Below are 22,093 nucleotides of genomic sequence, written 5' to 3'. Positions count from 1 at the left end.
TAACATGCTTAATTGATACATGAAAAGTAGCTTCTTGTCTCAGTATTTCCTTGATTACTTGTGAAGACGAAGAGGTTTATTTAAGCCAATTAAACCTTTCCTGGTCATGTACAGTTACTATTATTTTTTACTGTATCTTGTAAGGTACTCAATTAAATTAATTGATCACTTAAAATCATGTTTAATCCTCATGATACTGAATCAGGAAGCCCTGCCTCACCCAGAATAACTGCTTCCCTTTCGTGATGAACGATGGCCAGAACGAGACTTGGCTCTCGGCCCAGGGCCATCCGCTGTCCTGTGCTGACTCCTCCGCAACCTCAGGCCGGACACCCGACGCCTGACGCCCGTCTGCTCGCCACGCGCCGTCCTCTCACAAGAGGCGAGCACACACCCAGAAGCCTTTGCGCACGGATACTGGCGCCCGCTCCTCAGTCTGAATGTCACTCTCTGAAGATGGCAAATACACTATTCTCCTCTCAGCAACTTCTCAGGTCAATAACTACCTTTTGCTGCACTGATCTAAGAGATTTTTCCTTCATCCTAGGTGAAAAAATTTTCCCTCAAGAACATCCCAAAGGATAAAGCCAGCAACGTCCGGTGAACGGCGGTGCTCCCATCGCTACTGGTACAGTCAGCACATCGGGAAGCTGGGCCACAGAATGAAAAGGGGGACTTGGAAATTTTAAACGTTTACTTTTAAAACAAACTGATTTATTTATAATTCTAGATGTTATTTTCAAATAACCCCTAACATAAAAGACACTGCCTTTTAATTTTCTCCTGGTAAGACAGCTGTCTAGCTTAGGCACGCAGACTGTGACGGGCTCTCCAGACTTGCTAGAAAGCAGGAGTGCTCTGCCTGGGGCAGCAGGGCGGAGGGAGGAGGTGCAGAAGGTCCTCGGGAGACCCGGCACGCTGCCCTCCTCCGTCCACATGCCAGACTCTGCAGTCCCACTCATGTGGGGGTGGTGAGACCTTGACCATGTTAAGTATTCAAGCTCGAATGATGACAGACATGCTGCTATTTCTGCTTAATAAGCAAACACCCCAGAAACGATTCCAGCATTTACTTCGTGGAATCCCTGTGAAACAGGTGCATCACATGAGAATCAGAAGCAGGAGAGAGCTGGACACTGGTGTAAAACTGAGCCTCGGAGGGACATACAGCTCCTCTCATCACATGTGTATAAGACATAGCCTCTATTACCACCCAAAGAGGGCTTACAATTGAGGCAACTGAAGATACCTTAAAATTCTAAATGTTAATAAGTAGAGTACATCATGCAAAATGCAGGACTGGATGAAGCACAAACTGGAATCAAGATTACCAGGAGAAATATCAATAACCTCAGATATGCAAATGACACCACCCTTATGGCAGAAAGTGAAGAGGAACTAAAGAGCGTCTTGATGATGGTTAAAGAGGAGAGTGAAAAAGCTGGCTTAAAACTCAACATTCAGAAAACGAAGATCATGACATCCGGTCCCATCACCTCATGGCAAATAGATGGGGAAAAAATGGAAACAGTGACAGACACTATTTGCTTGGTCTCCAAAATCACTGCAGATGGTGACTGCAGCCATGAAATTAAAAGATGCTTGCTCTTTGGAAGAAAATCTACGAAAACCTAGACAGCATATTAAAAAGCAGGAATATTACTTTGCCAACATATAGTCAAAGCTATGCTTTTTCCAGTAGTCAAGTACGGATGTGAGAAGTGGACCATAAAGATGGCTGAGCACCAAACAATTGATGTGTTGAACTGTACTGTTGGAGAAGACTCTTGAGGGTCCTTTGGACTGCAAGGAGGTCAAACCAGTCAATCCTAAAGGAATACTAAAGACCTGAATACTCATTGGAAGGACTGATGCTGAAGCTGAAGCTCCGATACTTTGGCCACCTGATGTGAAGAACTGACTCACTGGAAAAGACCGGATGCTGGGAAAGATTGAGGGCCGGAGGAGAAGGGGACTACTGAGGATGAGATGGTTGGATGGCATCACCGACTCAGTGGAAATGGGTTTGAGTAAGCTCTGGGAATTGGTGATGGACAGGGAGGCCTGTCTGCTACAGTTCATGGGGTCACAAAGAGTGGGACACAACTGAGCGACTGAACTGAACTAAGTTTTCCAAGTTTCCATCTGCTCAGGTTTTTTCTTTTGTATTAGATTAACTGCCTGTTACGTTCAGAGGCATCGCTAGAGCCCAGCACCCGAGCTGCGGGGCACATGCCTGGGAAACACCCACCGGGAGCCCCTCGACGCCCGAGCTCCGAGAGGGTCAAGCTGGGCACTGTGTGTCGAACAGTTTTTGCAAATCTGAACTGTTTGAGAATAACATTTAATTTAACATTTTAAGGACACAAACTTCACTTTCTTTGCAAAGGAAAAACTTGGGGAAAAGATCAAAGTAAAAAGAACAGAATTGAGATCAGAAATCCATTTTAAGCCAAAATGACAATGTCTTCATAAGTTAATATTAATCCTTTAATTATAAATCTCAAAGGTTTAAGTAGTTTCTGTGACCTTAGCTTTGGATAATTACACCATATGGAGCTTTTCTTAAATTTGAAAAAGATGCTGAGTTGTTGCTCCAGGCCTTTTGGTGACTTCCGCCTGGCAGAATTCCAGTACAGTCCTTCAGATGCCATTAAAATTATAGACCAGGAGCCCAAGCCTGTAAGTACCATGTCAATTTCACAAGAGCTTTTTAAATTCAGTACAGTGTGCAAAATGTGTGACATGTTCATATATTTTAAGATATCAAATTGTGAAGCTTAAAGCCACTGCTTATACTGGCGATTTCACAAAGGAACTGATAGAGTATACTAAATACAAATAAAACTTTTGTGTTTCATAAAATCAAAAGACAAAATTAAAAGGCAAATACCAAAAATACTTGCCACCAAGAATTTTATCATCCTAAATACGAAGTTTATATAAGGTGATGAGAACAATGCCAGGACATCAACAGAGGAGAAAGAGCTGAAGGACATGAACACACAATTCTCAGGAAATGAAATGTGACTAAAAGATCTGCTGTAAACATCCAGTCTCACTCTTAAATATGAAATCAGAAACAATAAATGTTTCTCACTAACACCCTGCCCCCAAATTAGAGTATTAATACTAAGGACTGGCTGTATGAAACAGATATTCTGTGGAGAAAAATATAAATTAGTACAACGTTGTTGAAAAGCAATTTGACCCTGTAATTCTACTGGGATCTTAAACTAAGGGGAAAAATGGAAATGTTGACAAAATTTTTAGTATGAAGATATTAATTTTTGCATCAATTTAGATAACTTTTAAAGCAAAATGTTTAAAAAAAAATAGAAGAATTTCGGCCTGGGCGGCCCGCCTGCCCTGATGCTCTACCGAGCAGAGAGGACAGCAGGGTGAGGGGACGGGGAGCCTTCCCCGGGCAGAGACCTGCAGGCAGCGAGGGAGGCAGCCCCCAGGCCTGGCCGCTGTCCGCGCGGCTGGACTGAAGTCGGCTCACAGCTGCATCCCGGCCGCAAGCATCAGGGTCCACAGTCCCACCAGGAGGCTCCTCCTCCGCTCGTGTGTCTCCAGATGTTTTCAGCCCAAACCCTGACTCCTGCACTCTGTGGACCTCTCCTTCCTGCGGTGCCCCGTCCCCGAGCGCCCCCGCCTTGCCCACGGTCCCGAGGCCGCGCTCAGTCGACACCGCCGCCTGCAGTGCTCTGCCCCCGGTCACAGCCGTTCTCAGTTCCAAATCCGGGACCTTCCTCCCCGCTCGGCCTTCCTGATTTTCTGTCACATCCTTGATAAGCATCCTTTCCAAACCGCCTCTGCCGCTATTTCCAGGAAAAAAACATTTTTCTCCTCTTCCTCTGCACAACCCCTGTCTCCTCCCCAACTTCACGAGTCCAGCACGGCTGGTGGTTTGGGGGTACGCTCCCCAGCCCCCGGGCTGCAGCCTCCGCTCCGTCCGGCCCTCCTGAGGGTTGTCTACAAACGCTCCTCCAATCCACATCACTACTGGGCCCGAACGGAGCTCATCCTCTCCCGGACCAGAGGCCCCGACAGGGCCGCTCGTGAATGCCGAGAGCGGGACTCGCACGGAACGGTTGCCCGCTGGGCCGACTCTGAGACGCGCCTCCTCCGGTGGGGTCGCCACCTTCAGGCACCTCGAGGCGCCCTGGGGGCCCCTCCTGGACTGACCCCTCCTCTGCGCTGGTCCTGCCAACTCTGACAGAAGAGCCTCCTAACAGCCCACTGGGTCCTGACACTTCACGGCAAAGGAGCCCTGAGTGACCTCGGGGTTTAAGCTCGGGGCTAAGACCAGTGCCGTGTGAGCTCGGCGGGCCTGCTGGTCAGGCCCGGCTGGAACCGCGCCGCCCCGTTGGCCACCCGGCCACATACATGTCCATCACGGTGCGGCTCAGCGCCTGCTCGCCCCAGCCCCGCGTCGTGGCGTCCAGGTGAATCTCACCTGTCCCAGGGGTGCCCCGGACGCCCTTACTCCAGCGCGCCTCCCCACTCACTGTGCCCTGCTCACAGCCCCTGCGTGTCCCGCAGCCGTCCTTGCCCACGGGCTCCTCAGGGACAGGGGCCTCTCGTTCTCGCCTTTCTACGTGGCTCCCAAGTGCTGGGATAATGCCTCAGACACAGAAGATATTCCAGAAATATTGGCCAAATAAGTTACTGGCAGTGTCCAATACTATTATCTATAATCTGTATCTATAAATTAGCAACACATATAAACCTATACTTGAAAACTTTCTGCTTTTATTGAAAAGAACCACATTTTATTAAAATGTGGACACCTGATTCAAGAGAACGGAGGCCTCAGATGCCTGTTTTAAGTCTGGCTTCACTATCTGGACTTTAACCCTCGGGGCACACGGTGTCCAGGCCAACAAAGCCTGTGTCCTTAGAGACACTCTGCCCGGTGGGCTGCGATGAGCGGCGGGGGCGGGAGCTTTCCAGGGGCAAGGAGCGGGGGTGGGGTGGCGGCTCTGTCCGCATGGTCCCCCTCGCTGCGGCCAGAGGCTGAGATGGCCCCGCAGCAGACGCCCTGACCCAGACACTGTGCACTCTGCCTCAAAGCTCTGACTGTCCTGTTCTGACGGGATGGCCACCCGCGACCCCACTGGGTGCACGAAGGCCCCGCGGCCGGCTGTGTCCCTGAGGCTCGGACGCTCCCCTGCCTCTCAGCAGAGGGGACTGAGGCTGAGTGTCCGTCGGCTCCAGCGCGCCGCCATGCAGCCGCCCCGGACGACCTGCTCAGCGCGCGCCCTCTGCCCCTCGCCGCCCCGACACGTCTGAGCCGGAAGCAAACCCTGAGCCCCGCTGCGGACACCTGGGCCCCAAGGGGACGGGGCCGGTCACCGCCCTCCGTGCCCCTGGCCACCCCAGCACGGTCACCTCCCGCCCGCATGCCTGCAGCGGTTGAACTGGTCTCCCTGCGTCCAGCTCTGCCCTCAGCGGAAGTGAACCCCCGGCCTCCGCTGCTCACAGGGGACAAAGCCCAGCCCTTTCGAGGGCCTCCACTCAACGCCAGAGCCCACATACTCCTGCCCAGGGTGATGCTCGACGCGTCTTTAGTCACTCGGCAGGGGGTGTTCCATCTGTCCCTCCCCGGGAGACAGGGGTGTTAGGGAAGCCTGAGACCTGCAGACCGCGCACCTGCAAGGCTTATAAACTGGGGGCCGGCTCCAGGCCACGGCCCGAAAGGTGAGCCGGGAAGGCAAGGCGGCGGCCTGGGCCTCGCGCACGCCGGCCTGCTTCCCACCGCCCAGCCGCCTACCTTCTCCAGCGTCAGCTCCGTCTCGGCCGCGTGGGTCTTCTTCAGCTCAAGCCTCATCTTCTCCGACTCGGCCTTCAGCTTGCTCACCGCGGCCTCGTGGTCCCGCGCGGCCCTCTGCTTCTCCTCCTCCCGGAGCAGCCCCAGCTCCACCAGCTGCTGCTTCCGCTGCGAGTTCACGCTGACCAGCTCCTCTCTCAGCTTGTGCACCTGCGCCTCCATGTCCGCAATCACCTTGTCAGGGAAACGGGCAGAGGATGTGACGGGAGTGCGTGGAAGGACACGCGCCGCGAGGCTGACAGACGCGCCCCGCCGCCCCGCTCCGCCGCCCTCCTGCTCCGGCCCCGCCAGCCCCTTCGGGCTCAGACATAGACGCCACCGGAAATGTTTTACCCCGGACAACGCGTTTAGTTTTGTTTCAAATACCTTTGCAAATGGAATATTACTTGGTTCTTCTGCAACTTGCTTCTTCAAGTATTTGGCATTATGTTTCTGAGATTCCTCAGTACTTGCTACTCAATTTTTGTTTTTATTTCATTGATTTCTGCTCTTATTTTTGTTATGTCCTGCATTCTACATTCTTGGAATCTTTTTTTATTCTTCTAACTTTTTATCTTGGATATTTCACTCATTTATTTTTATCCTTCCTTCTTTCTTGATTTATAAACTTAGACTATGAATACTGCTCTACTGTTGCGTAAGTTTAATCTCTTAGATACATGGTATTTTCATTATCATTTAATTCAAAGCATTTTTAACTTTCATTTTTATTTTTTCTTTGACTTATGACCTGTTTGGAAGTATGTCTCTTAATTCCCAAACACGTGGGCACGCTAACTTCCCAGGGATGTCACAACAAAGTACAAAAAGCTGGGTGGCTTTAGACGTGTTTACTCTCTCACAGTTCTAGAGGCTACAGAATTATCAGGCTGGACTTATTACTTTAACGTCTCTGTTCCATTCTCTCTCCACTCATTATGAACTCACACAGATGTAAATTAGATCTTCCTATTCTTTCATTTCATGAATTTCTCATATTTTCCATCTCTTTTCCTCTCACCTACATTCTAGGCATTTTCTGCATGTAATTAGATCTCAAATCCATACAGATTCTGAATTTCAGTTGTTTTATTTTGGGGAGTTTATTCTTACACAAATATGGCGATTTTTAAATGTCTTTAACCGCTTTAGTAAATATTTTCAAGTCCTTTAAAGTCTTTCCCTACAGCATATACTAAGCATGGCCGTCTGTCTGCGGCTGATAATTCCAGCATCTCAGCTGTTTGCAGCTCCCACGCTGTTGTTCAGAATTTTTAAGACCCTGGGTTCACTGTATTTTGTTTTTGTCACACTACGTGTTACTCTTTTCAAATGCAGGCTCGTGTCTGATGGGATTGGAAGTGGTTCTCCAGCCACCATCTGACCCTGACAGACCCTGGAGATGTCAGCAGGTCTGGATGACTTTAGAGCAAGTTTTCAGCCTCGTATCCCAGGGCACACTGATGTGACAGTTCGGGCATCAGATGTTCCTGAGCTTATAGGCGTGGATTTTCAGGGGCACCTCACTCAACACTAAGGTTGTTTCTAGTTTACTGGTTTCTTTTTTTTTTAATTGAAATACAGTTGCTTTAAGGGCTTCCCTGATGATTCAGTGGGTAAAGAATCTGCCTGCAATACAGGAGACGCAGGAGACCTGAGTTCGATCCCTGGGTCAGGAGGATCCCCTGGAGAAGGAAATGGCAACCCACTCCAGTATTCTTTCTTGGAAAACCCATGGAGGAGCCCAGTGGGCTACAGTCCAAAGGGTCACAAAGACGGTTGCTTTATACTGTTGTGTCAGTTTCTGCTGTGCAGCAAAGTGAATATGTACATATATATATATTATTGTTGTTTAGTCGCTAAGTCGTGTCCAACTCTTTGCAACTCCATGGACTATAGCCTGTAAGGCTCCTTTGTCCATGGATTTCCCAGGCAAGAATGCTGGAGTGGGTTGCCATTTCCTCCTCCAGGGGATCTTCCCGACCCAAGGATTGAACCTGCATCTCCTGCATTAGCAGGCGGATTCTTTACCACTGAGCTGCTGGGGAGGCCCTATATATACAGCCCCTCTTCTTCAGATTTCTTCCCAGCTAGGGCACCACGAGCACCGAGTAGGGCCCCCAGTGCTGCACAGCAGTTTCTCGTCAGTCACCTGTTGAATACACAGCAGTGTGCACGTGTCGAGGCCCGTCTCCGGGCTCACCCCTCCCTGCTTCTTCCCCGCTTGGTGACGGTTCTCTGGTTTCTAACTCGTCTGCGCCTGGTGGCCCTTCCGTGTCCCAGCTCGAGGCCCAGTGGCAGCCTAGATCATCACCTTAAGCAAAGCCTGGACTTTGTTTTACTCCTGTGCCCAATACAAGTCCCCAAACTGAAGTTCAAGTTCATTCGGTCCTCAAGGCGAAAGATGCCTTCAGCACTCCGCTCACACTTCTGGGTTTCTGTTTTCATTTAAATGTTGACATCTGCGCATCCTAACTAACTCAACCGTTTGTGAATACACACACACACACAAAATGTGCTTTAAAAAACTGCATCTGGCCTTTCGAGTTGTTTTCACAGGGAAAGCAGCGCAAGGACCCTGGTGTGCCCAGCCAGCAGGTGGTCAGCTGGTGCAGGCTGAGGGCACCTGGTGCCACTGTCACTGTCTGTGCATTAGCTGAGAATGCAGCGTTTTCTGAAGCCCAGTGGCAGCTGTTTAAGGCACCGCATGCTTCAACAGGCGCCACATAACCCAACCATCCCCTGACCGGACACACCTTCCAGGGCTGGGCGTCATCATTCTGTATATTTTTATCAGTTGACTAGGCACGTAATGGTAACTTAGAGGAAGGTGTTTTAAATTGCTGGCAATACTGATAATGCACTGGCTTCAATCCAACGGTGATTTTTCAAATAGAAAAACTATGCTGAAAAATGTATCAACTAATTATGGAAGAAATAGACATTAACTGAAAGAACTCAATGCTGAAGGTGTCCCTCAGGTATTTAATATTTCAGTCATTAGCATGTGCTGATAACTAGAGTGAGGAAACTGACAAGCTCAATCTGGAATAGATGTGTTCATTTTTCTTTAATATTATAAATAGTAAGCTATAAAACTTCACCTATGTGACTGACATAAAAGAGCAGAATTATTTTAAAAATTCAAAAATTACTAAAGGCTGTGTCTCTAAGAGACAAACCATAAGGACAACTTTTAGTTAACCTGACTCTTAAATAACAGTTCAAAAACATACAGACCAGAAAACATGGAAGCGACCCCAGTGTCCACTGATACATAAATGGGTAAGCGCAGTGAAGTGCGGTTCATACACACAATGGGATATTATTCAGCCTTGGAGAGGAAGGAAAGCCTGCAATACGCTACAACACATATGAATCTTGAGGACATGATGCTAAGTGAAATAAGCCAGAAGACAAAGGCTGTGTGATTCTCCTTATGTGAGGTACTTAGAAGAGTCAAAACCACACAGATAGAGAGTATATGGGGATTGTCAGGGCCCGTGGGTGAAGAAAGGAGAGTTGTTGTTTTAATGGAAACAGTTTCAGTTTTACAAGATGAAAAGAGTTATGTGATAGGTGGTGATGATGGTCGCATGCAAGGTGAATGTATTTAATATCACTGGCCTGCACACCTAAAAATGGTTAAGATGGCAAATTTTATATTATGTGTATTTTACCATGATAAAAAATTAATTACAAAATCCTTCCAACAACACAGACTCGTTTCCTCAGATAGCTAATGGCTCTTGAAACCACACTGAATCTGAAAGGTTCTGGCAAAAGAAGTGGCAGGCTTATTATCATCTCATAAATGATTATGGATTCTCAGGACTATCATCCCAAGTAAACATTTTAAATGCTCTTTGTGGAAAAAAATACATTAATATTTAAATTGAGGACATGTCCGTAGTTAAGAAGCAATCATTTTGATTATTTTCAAAGTTGAAGAATTATTCTACAAGCACTTTTGGAATAACAACACATTAACAACTTCTTGATACATGAATTCACTCTCGTACATTTCATAGAGTTTATGGGCAATCATCACCACAGGCTGAGGTGTTAATCTATAACTATACATAAGTCAGTATTTATTAAGACTTATGGTGTAGAAGCCACTGTGACAAGAGACTTCCAGAAAAGCATTTTCCCTAAAAGACTTTAGACTACACTACATAAGCTACACATACGTGTACATGAACACACACACACACACATAACACACATACACCACACACACCACACATACCACACACACACATACCACACACACAACAAACACACACCACACACACACACACACACACACACACACCACACACACATACACCACACACACACAACACACACCACACACACACAGCACACACACACACATAACACACATACACCACACACACACCACACATACCACACACAAACACACACACATAACACACACAACACACATACCACACACACACACCACACACCACACACACATAACACACATACACCACACACACACACCACACACACACCCACACACAAACAAACACACAACAACACACACAACACACACACACACATACCACACACACAACACACACACACAACACACACACACACACACACACATAACACATATAATACACACACATAACGCACACAATACACATACACACATAACACATATAATAGACACATAACACACACACCACACATAATACACATAACCCACACACATAACACACAAACAACACACAGATACACACATAACACAGATAATACACACACCACACACACACCACACACACATAACACACACCACACACACACACCACACATAACACACACACACATAACACACATACACCACACATACACACCACACACACCACACACACACAACACATACACACATAATACACATAACACACACAACACGCATATAACACACATAACACATATAACACACACAAAACACACATACACCACACACAAACGACACAGACACAACACACACACACCACACACACACACATAACACACATACCATAAGAGCCATAAGAGAAGACAAAGGGCCATAAGAGGTCAGAGAGGGAGCGGTTATTTGAGCTCAGAAGAATTCTGGCAAACTGAATAAAACCTAAGCATCTGAGACGGACCTTAAGAGAAAGGACAGTAGCATCTGGAGACAGAGGTAGATATAGGATGTTTCAGGCAGAAATAATGAGCCACAGGAAGAAGAGAAACAGCATTAAAAAGGAAGAGAGGAGACTCAGAAAAGAGGAATTTGGTGCAGTTATTGAAGGATTTCCAAGCTTAATGTCTCCAGGTTTCCCACAAATTAAGATAAACCAAAAACAAGCTCCTAATAAAAAAAAAAATCACCAAGTCCCCCGGCATCCCCAAACCACCACTGGTTAGTCAACAGAAACAGATTTCCACGAGCAAGCATTCAGATATCAGAAAAAGAATATAAACGTGTATTAACTGTTTAAAGAAACAAAGGGTAGAGTCACAAAATGAGTAAACCAGAAGAGATTAAACAAAAATGACCAGATTGGACAAAGAACCAAACACAATTGCCAAAACTAAAATTCTGTGTAAAAGACAGAGTGTGTGAGTTCAGGCGGCATAAACACAGCAGAAGTGGGAGTGCTGACCCAGGAGGAGATCTTAACAAAAGGCCCGTGGCACAGCACGAGACGAGAGCCGAGCAGCGAGAGCAGAGGACACTCGGCAAGGGACATTCCGGAAGCAGCAAGCACACGAAGCCCAGCTTTTGCTTCCTCACGCCACGCCCCAGTGAAAGGAGCCAGTGGTCCTGGGACAGGTGGCAGGACATCCCAGAGCAAATCCGGGGACAGCCTGGTGCACTGGGAGCGGGGCAGTCACACTGACAGAGGCAGATCTAAGGGCTGGCCAGTGGGAGAGAAGTCCGTGCTGGGCCCCACCGTGTGGACCCACATGGGTACAAATGATTCCATTGATAAATGACAGGAAAGAGATCAACGTTTCTTGCAGAAGAATTCCACATTACCATAGAGGCACACTCCACAAATACCTAACAGACACTCCTCAAAACTGTCAAGATCATCAGAAATAAGGAAAATCTGACAAACTATTCCAGCAAAGAGGAGACTAGGGAGACATGACGACTAAAATTAATGTGACATTCTGGATGCAATCTTGGAACAGAGAAACACATTAGGTAAAGATTAAGGAAACCTTAGGAAGGTGTGGATTTCTGTTAATGATGATGAATTAATATTGGTCATATCTTTATGCCTTTTCAAACTGTTCATGAGGTTCTCAAGGCAAGAATGCTGAAGTGGTTTGCCATTCCCTTTTCCAGTGGACCACGTTTTGTCAGAACTCTCCACCATGACCCATCCGTTTTGGGTGGCCCTATATGGCGTGGCTCATAGTTTCAATGAGTTAGACAAGGCTATGATCCATGTTATCAGCTTGGTTAGTTTTCTGTGATTGTGGTTTTCATTCTTTGCCCTCTGTGGGAGGAACTGGCTATGGAGAAAACTGAGTCTTGTTCTGGTGGGCAAGGCCATGCTCAGTTTCAGTTCAGTTGCTCAGTCGTGTCTGACTCTTTTTGACCCCATGAACCTCAGCACGCCAGGCCTCCCTGTCCATCAACAACTCCCAGAGTTCACTCAAACTCATGTTCATCAAGTCAGTGATGCCATCCAGCCATCTCATCCTATGTCGTCCCCTTCTCCTCCTGCCCCCAATCCCTCCCAGCATCAGGGTCTTTTCAAATGAGTCAGCTCTTCGCATCAGGTGGCCAAACTCTTAGGGTTTCAGCTTCAATATCAGTCCTTCCAATGAACATCCAGGACTGATTTCCTTTAGGATGGACTGGTTGGATCTCCTTGCAGTCCAAGGGACTCTCAAGAGTCTTCTCCAACACCACAGTTCAAAAGCATGAATTCTTCACTGCTCAGCTTTCTTTATAGTCCAACTCTCACATCAGTACATGACTACTGGAAAAACCATAGCCTTGACGAGATGGACTTTGTTGACAAAGTAATGTCTCTGCTTTTAATATGCTGTCTAGGTTGGTCATAACTTTCCTTCCAAGGAGTAAGAATCTTTTAATTTCATGGCTGCAATCACCATCTGCAGTGATTCTGGAGCCCCAAAATATAAAGTCAGCCACTGTTTCCCCATCTATTTGCCATGAAGTGATGGGACCAGACAGGAAGCAACAGTGAGAACTGGACGTGCAACAACAGACTGGTTCCAAATCAGGAAAGGAGTACATCAAGGCTGTATACTGTCATCCTGCTTATTTAACTTATATGCAGAGTACGTCATGAGAAATGCTGGGCTGGAAGAAGCACAAGCTGGAATCAAGATTGCCGGGAGAAATATCAATAACCTCAGATATGCAGATGACACCACCCTCATGGCAGAAAGTGAAGAGGAACTAAAAAGCTTCTTAATGAAAGTGAAAGAGGAGAGTGAAAAAGTTGGCTTAAAGCTCAACATTCAGAAAATGAAGATCATGGCATCTGGTCCCATCACTTCATGGGAAATAGATGGGGAAACAGTGGAAACAGTGTCAGACTTTATTTTTTGGGGCTCCAAACTCACTGCAGATGGTGACTGCAGTCATGAAATTAAAAGACGCTTACTGCTTGGAAGGAAAGTTATGACCAACCCAGATAGCATATCCGAAAGCAGAGACATTACTTTGCCAACAAAGGTCCGTCTAGTCAAGGCTATGGTTTTTCCAGTGGTCATGTATGGATGTGAGAGTTGGACTGTGAAGAAAGCTGAGTGCCGAAGAATTGATGCTTTTGAACTGTGGTGTTGGAGAAGAGTCTTGAGGGTCCCTTGGACTGCAAGGAGATCCAACCAGTCTTATTCTAAAGGAGATCAGTCCTGGGTGTTCATTGGAAGGACTGATGCTAAAGCTGAAACTTCAATACTTTGGCCACCTCATGGGAAGAGCTGACTCATTGGAAAAGACTCTGATGCTGGGAGGGATTGGGGGCAGGAGGAGAAGGGGACGACAGAGGATGAGATGGCTGGATGGCATCACTGACTCAATGGACGTGAGTCTGAGTGAACTCCAGGATTGCTGATGGACAGGCCTGGCGTCCTGCGATTCATATGGTCGCAAAGAGTCGGACACGACTGAGCGACTGCACTGAACTGTACTGATGGGACTGGACGCCATGATTTTAGTTTTCTGAAGGTTGAGTTTTAAGCCAACTTTTTCACTCTTCTCTTTCACTTTTATCAAGAGGCTCTTTAGTCCTTCACTTTCTGCCATAAGGGTGGTGTCATCTGCATATCTGAGGTTATTGATATTTCTCCCAGCAATCTTGATTCCAGCTTGTGCTTCTTCCAGCCCAGCGTTTCTCATGATGTACTCTGCATATAAGTTAAATAAACAGGGTGACAATATACAGCCTTGATGTACTCCTTTTCCTATTTGGAGCCAGTCTGTTGTTCTATGTCCAGTTCTAACTGTTGCTTGCTGACCTGCATATAGGTTTCTCAAGAGGCAAGTCAGGTGGTCTGGTATTCCCATCTCTTTCAGAATTTTTCACAGTTTATTGTGATCCACACAGTCAAAGGCTTTGGCATAGTCAACAAAGCAGAAATAGATGTTTTTCTAGAACTCTCTTGCTTTTTCAATGATCCAGCGGATGTTGGCAATTTGATCTCTGGTTCCTCTGCCTTTTCTAAAACCAGCTTGAACATCTGGAAGTTCACGACCCCAAAAAGATGTCCTTTTCATTACAGAGGACTGGAATGCAAAAGTAGGAAGTCAAGAAACACCTGGAGTAACAGGCAAATTTGGCCTTGGAATACAGAATGAAGCAGGGCAAAGGCTAATAGAGTTTTGCCAACAGAACACACTGGTCATAGCAAACACCCTCTTCCAACAACACAAGAGAAGACTCTACACATGATATCACCAGATGGTCAACACCGAAATCAGATTGATTATATTCTTTGCAGCCAAAGACGGAGAAGCTCTACACAGTCAGCAAAAACAAGACCAGGAGCTGACTGTGGCTCAGACCATGAACTCCTTATTGCCAAATTCAGACTTAAATTGAAGAAAGTAGGGAAGACCACTAGACCATTCAGGTATGACCTAAATCAAATCCCTTATGATTATACAGTGGAAGTGACAAATAGATTTAAGGGCCTAGATATGATAGACAGAGTGCCTGATGAACTATGGACGGACGTTTGTGACATTGTATAGGAGTCAGGGATCAAGACCATCCCCATGAAAAAGAAATGCAAAAGAGCAAAATGGCTGTCTGGGGAGGACTTACAAATAGCTGTGAAAAGAAGAGAAGTGAAAAGGAAAGGAGAAAAGGAAAGATATACACATTTGAATGCAGAGTTCCAAAGTATAGCAAGGAGAGATAAGAAAGCCTTCCTCTGCGATCAATGCAAAGAAATAGAGGAAAACAATAGAATTAGAAAGACTAGAGATCTCTTCAAGAAAATTAGAGATACCAAAGGAACATTTCATGCAAAGATGGGCTCGATAAAGGACAGAAATGGTATGGCCCTAACAGAAGCAGAAGATATTAAGAACAGGTGGCAAGAATACACAGAAGAACTGTACAAAAAAGATCGTCACAACCCAGATAATCACAATGGTGTGATCACTTACCTAGAGCCAGACACCCTGGAATGTGAAGTCAAGTTGGCCTTAGGAAGCATCACTACGAACAAAGCTAGTGGAGGTGATGGAATTCCAGTTGAGCTCTTCCAAATCCTGAAAGATGATGCTGTGGAAGTGCTGCACTCAATATGTCAGCAAATTCAGGAAACTCAGCAGTGGCCACAGGACTGGAAAAGGTCAGTTTTCATTCCAATCCCAAAGAAAGGCAATGCCAAAAATGCTCAAACTAAGGCCATGCTCAGTAAATCTTTAATCCATTTTTCTGCTGATGGATGGGGCTGTGTTCCCACCTCCTCCAAAAGGACTTCTGCTAGCATGCTATGACTCCCAGGACTCTGCAGTTAGTGCCAGTGACCCTGCAGCAGGTTCCTTGGAAGAAAAGCTATAAGAAACCTACGCAGCATATTAAAAAGCAGAGACATCACTTTGCTGAAGTATAGTCAAAGCTATGGTTTTCCAGCAGTCATGTGAATTAAAAAGCAGCGACATCACCTTGCTGAAGTCGAGTCAAAGCCGTGGTTTTCCCGCAGTCATGTGAGACCTGTTGGACCATGAAGAAGTCTGAATGTGGAACAACTGATGCTTTTAAACTGTGCTGCTGGAGAAGACTCTTGAGAGTCCCTTGAACAGCAAGGAGCTCCAACCAGGCAATCCTAAAGGAAATCAGAACTGAATACTCATTGGAAGGACTGATGCTGAACCTGAAGCTCCGATACTCTGGCCACCTGATGTGAAGAGCTGACTCATTAGAAAAGACCCTGATGCTGGGAAAGATTAAAGACAGGAGGACAAGGGGGCAACAGAGGACGAGATGGTTGGATGGCATCACCGACTCAATGGACATGAGTTTGAGCAAGCTCCTGGATATGGTGAACGACAGGGAAGCCTGTCAAACTGCAGTCCATGGTCACAGAGTCAAACACAACTGAGCAATTGAACAACAACAAATCAATCTTGGCGCAAAACTGGAAGCACCCTTCAGTGTAAGATGTTAATAATAGGGGGTGGGGTGTGAGGCCACTGAGAGCTCTCTACATCACCCTCTCAATTTCTCCGTAAGTCTTTAAATCAGGCTATTTTCAAAATCAGCACAAAAAGAGCATAGGAAAAGGTGGGAAATAGAAAAAGAAAGTAAGATGGTATATCAATAATCAAAACACAAATAAATGGACCAGAATTACTAGTTCAAATAATGCAACAGTTTAAATTTTTTAACATCAAAATTCATCCATGTTTCTTATGAGACACACCAAAGTCATGAAGAGACTGAAAGTAACTAGATGAAAAAAGTTATTATACCCGTAAAATATTAATGAAAGGCATTTTTAAAATAGAGTGTCACCAAATGACTTTTTTATGTCAGTCACCAGTGGGACACATCTAAGTCTGCACACATGTGATAAAACAACCTCGAAATACATACAACTGCAGGGAAACTGTGGGAGAAAATGTCAAATCTACCATTCCAGTAAAGGAGTTCATTAACACACACACACACATAGACACACACACGCAAAATCTGTGTCAATGTATTGCAGGAAATTGGTGGTATCAAAGATATTATTTGGAGAAGGCAATGGCACCTCACTCCAGTACTCTTGCCTGGAGTATCCCATGGATGGAGGAGCCTGGTGGGCTGCAGTCCATGCGATCGCTGAGAGTCAGACACGACTGAGCGACTTCACTTTCCCTTTTCACTTTCATGCATTGGAGAAGGAAATGGCAACCCACTCCAGTGTTCTTGCCTGGAGAATCCCAGGGACGGGGGAGCCTGGTGGGCTGCCGTTTATGGGGTCGCACAGAGTCAGACACGACTGAAGCGACTTAGCAGCAGCAAGATATTATTTGGTAAGACTGCAACTGCAAGTAAATTAAGAACAATAACAAAAATGAAAACAACAAAACCAAAATAATTTCCCATATACTTCAAATATTTAAAATATATAACTTAAATAGCTCAGGTTTCAAAATGAAGTTAGGATAACAATTAAAAGCACTTACACTTAATCTCTGGAAGGAGACACAGCACACTATGTAAATTGGTGTTAGACGGGACTGAGGCTGTTAGTCCCGGCAGGGTGCACGGGGGATATTTCACTGCATCCATTTTTATGGCTTTCAAATTCTGACTGGTGTTAACAGTGGTAAAGAATCTGCCTGCCAAGCAGGAGATGTGGGTTTAATCCCTGGATCGGGAAGATCCCCTGGAAAAGGAAATGGCAATCCACTCCAGTAGTCTGGCCTGAGAAATTCCATGGACAGAGGAGCCTGGACAACAGCCCACGGTGTTGCAAAGAGTGGAACACGACTAAGCCCGCATACAAATGCGCTAATCAAATAAATACGTAACATTTAAATTCTGAAAAATGACTGATAATTAAAATTTTCCTTTTCAAATCCTGAAGGATGAAACTAAAGGAAGTAAGTAGCCTTAACATGCTACTTATTTTTAAAAGGCTAATTTTTAGTGAAATAGGCAACCAATTTAAGAAATTAGCAAGATAGAACAATTTCTCATAAGAGTAATGAAGGAAACAAGGAAGAAGGCACAAATAAACAAATGTTAGAGATGAAAACAAAGTATGGCAATGTTATCCAGAAAAAAAGGATAATAACATTTAAAGGACATACTACAGATCCATCAGAAATCAAAAAGATAATACCATAAAAATATTATGCCAATAACTAGATATGCTAGGTAAAATAGATTCCTAGGAAAATATAAAATGAAGAAACTATCAACTAAAATAATCCAATTAAAGAAACTGAAAGAATAGTTAAGAATCTTCTGACAAATAAAACACTAAGCTCAGATAATTTTATAGGTGATTTCTAGAAAAACACCCAGGAGATGTATCATTCTAAATTTTCACAAACTTTTCTAGGGAATAGAAAATGAGAAATATACACTGAAACGATTTCAGAAGTCATAATATTGATACCAAAGGAAGATGGGAATGGGAAGAGAAATAAAAAACTATTGGCCAACTCAGTCATGAACCAAATATAAAAATTTTAAATAAATTATTAACAAGCCAATTCCAATAATGCATAAAAATGAAATACGTCATCACCAAGTTGCAGAGGATGCAAGGGCAGTACAACATTTATAAAATTCTATAAATACATAAAGATCAGATTTAGATGAAAAAAAATTGTTGAACTATAAAAATTTACCAAAACTGACTAGAAAAAAACTGGAAAATATGAATCACCCTATCACCGCTAGAAAAATTTAAATAGTAGTCAAAAATCTTTCCAGAAATAAATATCAAGCCCAGATGGTTTTATTGGCTAGTTCCTCCAAATAGTTAAGAAACAAATAACTCACTCTTCTGCTAATTTTTTGAGAGAATAGAAAAAGAAGAATTATTCAGCAACTCGAATTATGAGGCTAGCATAACATAACTTAAAAACGTCCAGGTCAATCTACCTCAGCAGTTATTAGCAAATTGAGTCCAATGATGAGTGAGTGAATGAAGTTGCTCAGTCGTGTCCGATTCTTTGTGACCCCATGGACTTTAGCCTACCAGGCTCCTCCCTCCATGGGACTCTCCAGGCAAGAGTACTCGAGTGGGGTGCCATTTCCTTCTCCAGGGGATCTTCCCAACCCAGGGATGGAACCCGGGTCTCCTGCATTCCAGGCAGATGCTTTAACCTCTGAGCCACCAGGGAAGCCCCAAATAGAAACATTGTCTTTGTTTCTGCCATGATACTAGGTCATCAAACTATTAGATGGGACATAATGCTCGTTTAATATCAGACAATAGCCTGTAATATGATTTATTCTTTTTATGCATTAAAAGAAAAAGCTTTATGATTATCTTTAATACACAGAAAAACAATTGATGAAATTCTACCATATAAACTCTCAGTAAGATAGGAATAGAAGAGACTTTCTTAACCAGACAAAAATATTTACCAAAACTCCAGCCAATTTAAATCATTCTTTATAATCAAGTTTTAAAATAGCTCTCTTAAAACCAAGGAGAAGCAAAGAATGTCTGCTATCATTACTTGTATTCATAAGTGCATGACAAGAAAAAAAATTAAATAAAAAAAAACTGTCTTTAATCACAGATATTATAATCATTGAGGAAAAGGACAATGAACACACATGTCACTAGAAATAAAAAGAGAGTTTAGAAAGGCATCTGAACCAAAGATCAAAGTTTAAAAATCGCTTGTAATTTTTATACATCTGAAAAAATGATCAAACACTATTTACAATTATGTATAGCAAATATAAGATGGGCAAAACTCTGACGAAAAGACAGTCAGCCTTTTTGGAAGACGTTAAAGATCTAAATGCCTGAGACACTTATCAGTGACGTGAAGCCTGGCCATCAGCTCTCCCCAGAGTGGTCCCCAGCATCAGCGCGAGTCCAAGTGAAGGTCCAAGGGAAGCTTCCCAGCCTTGACAAGTGGAGTCTAAAAACTACAGGGATGAACACAGTACCAGGCTACTCCTAAAAAAGAACAGGTGGTTCGGAATTCACACCAATATTAGGACCTAAAACAACGTTACTGAAATGAACAGGTTGTATTCTCAGAGACCAAGGGGCCCAGAAAGGAGCTCTGTGGGAAAGGGCTGCCATGCAGTTCAGCGGGGAAGTGACGGACAGGTTTAAAACCTGTGCTGAGACAACTGGTTATTCAAATGGGGAAGGAAGATGCCATATCCCCAACTTATACGATAGACAAAAATAAATTCTCCCCATTCTGAGATACATGTCCAAGAGAAACGAAATACATCCCACAAAAACGTGTGCAGGATGTTCAAAGCAGCATTATTCATAGTGGCCAAAAAGTAGAGAGAAGCAAAGCGTCCACCCGTTGATGGGACAAATAAGACCCAGTATAGCCAAACAACGGGATGTTATTCAGCAGTTAAAAGAAACTGAGCACTGATACATGCAACAACATGTAAGAACCTAGAAAACACACTGAAAAAAAGTGTCAGTCCCCGAACAGCACGCGCTCTTTGGTTCCACTAGGTGACCCGGCCAGAACAGGCAAATCCAGAGCGACGGGATGTAGGCTGGGCGGTTCCCTGGGGCTGCGGTGTTTGGGAAAGTGGAGAGTGACTGTTACCGGAGCTTTGACAGGAGGTGATAAAGTGTGATGGCTGCACAGCTCTGAGAACAAAGACTCCCTGAACCGTACACTTTAAATGGGTGAATTGTATGGAATAGAAATTACATCTCAACCAAGGGTCATTTTAGAAATCAATGCTTAATGGATTAAGACTAAATGTGAAAGACAAAATCTTTTTAAATATGGGAGATGGCCTTTTTTTTTTTGGAAGAGCTGCATGGCTCATGGGATCTTAGGTCCCTGATCAGGGATTAAACCTGGGGTACAGCAGTAAGAGCACCAAGTCCCAACCACTGGGTCACCATGGAATTCCGTGGGACGCGGCTTTCTATTTCGAGGTAAGGACGGGCTTCTTAAGCATAACGCAAAGGGCACTGACTTGAAAAGACTGATAAAATAGATAGAATAGAATTAAGAAGCTTCATTCATACAAAGATACCACAAAGCTAATGGAAAGATAAAGTGAAACTGGAAGAGGAGACTCACGATGTATGTGATTAACAGAAGAGCAATACCCAGAATTTGTAAAGCGTATCAGTAAATAAAGGAAAACAATCCAACAGGAAAACAAGGCAAGACATGGACAGGAACTTCCAGAAGAGGCAAAATTCTAATGGTAAACATCTGAAAAGCGTCTTAATTTCTCTATTTTCATGATGCTGGGCACAATAAATATGTCTTTGGATTTAAGCTGACAGATTCAAAGAAAACATTATTTTAGCTTATGGTATTTTAACCTTCTAACATCGTTTTATAAATATCATATGGTTAGATGGCATCATTGACTCAATGGACATAAGTCTGAGCAAACTCTAGGAGATAGTGAAGGACAGGGAAGCCTGGCACAGTCCATGGGGTCGCAAAGAGTTGGACACAATTGAGCAACTAAAAAACCAAAATGCAACAGAACATCCTCTTTGGTTCTAAATAGCTCCCACAGGAAGCGTGGCATACAGACAGTCTGACCTTGCAAGAAAACACTTATTCTACAGTTGTTAGACCGAGCAATTACAATCACCTGCCCACCTTGCACTTCACCAAAAACATTGCCTCTGCAACTTGTAAAGATGAGAAAGAGGTTTAAATTGCCCCAGATTCCATAAGAATAGCTTAGCTCTGGAAGGAATACCCAACACAAAATTAAATGTGGCATCTTTGATCACAGGACACAACTAAATTACATGGACAAAGAGAAGATAGGGCCTAATCTATAGGAAGGGCAGGAAAAAATTTAATGATTAAAAAAATTTTAGAGCAATTAATACTCAGCTTTGGAACACAGTCCAAAGGGCTTATGTCAATAAATGAAATATAGTTTTTATCTGCAAAAGAAGAGAGTGCTCTGGGTAGAGAATAACAAAGAAAAACAAGAAATAGGGTGAAAATACAAAAGTAAAGCACTCATTAATTTATGTGCCTATCTGGAGAAAAAACTTCAAAAGGAGAAGCGGAACGTGTAATGAGTCTTATGAGCCGGCAAACACCATGTCTGCACCTGTTTCTTGTGAGTAATGATA

At 44.4% G+C, this 22,093-nt stretch overlaps 1 protein-coding gene across 11 annotated transcripts in view; it reads right to left on the bottom strand.

Annotated features, from left to right (window-relative positions):
• The window catches only part of CEP112 (centrosomal protein 112), a 356,316-nt gene that overhangs the window by 140,373 nt on the left and 193,850 nt on the right, over positions 1–22,093 (bottom strand). For all 11 annotated transcript variants that reach the window (XR_011467850.1, XM_070388925.1, XM_070388932.1 and 8 more), the window contains one exon: positions 5,780–6,010. Coding sequence is in view for 10 of the 11 variants with exons in the window: in XM_070388925.1 (XP_070245026.1) it covers positions 5,780–6,010 (231 nt within the window). In the remaining variant the exon portion in view is untranslated. The remainder of the gene's footprint in view (positions 1–5,779; positions 6,011–22,093) is intronic.

Source organism: Bos mutus, chromosome 19 (assembly GCF_027580195.1).
Source record: "Bos mutus isolate GX-2022 chromosome 19, NWIPB_WYAK_1.1, whole genome shotgun sequence".
Classification (NCBI taxonomy): domain Eukaryota; kingdom Metazoa; phylum Chordata; class Mammalia; order Artiodactyla; family Bovidae; genus Bos; species Bos mutus.
The sequence above is the reverse complement of the archived record's forward strand: the minus strand, read 5'-3'. Positions and strand labels throughout refer to the sequence as shown.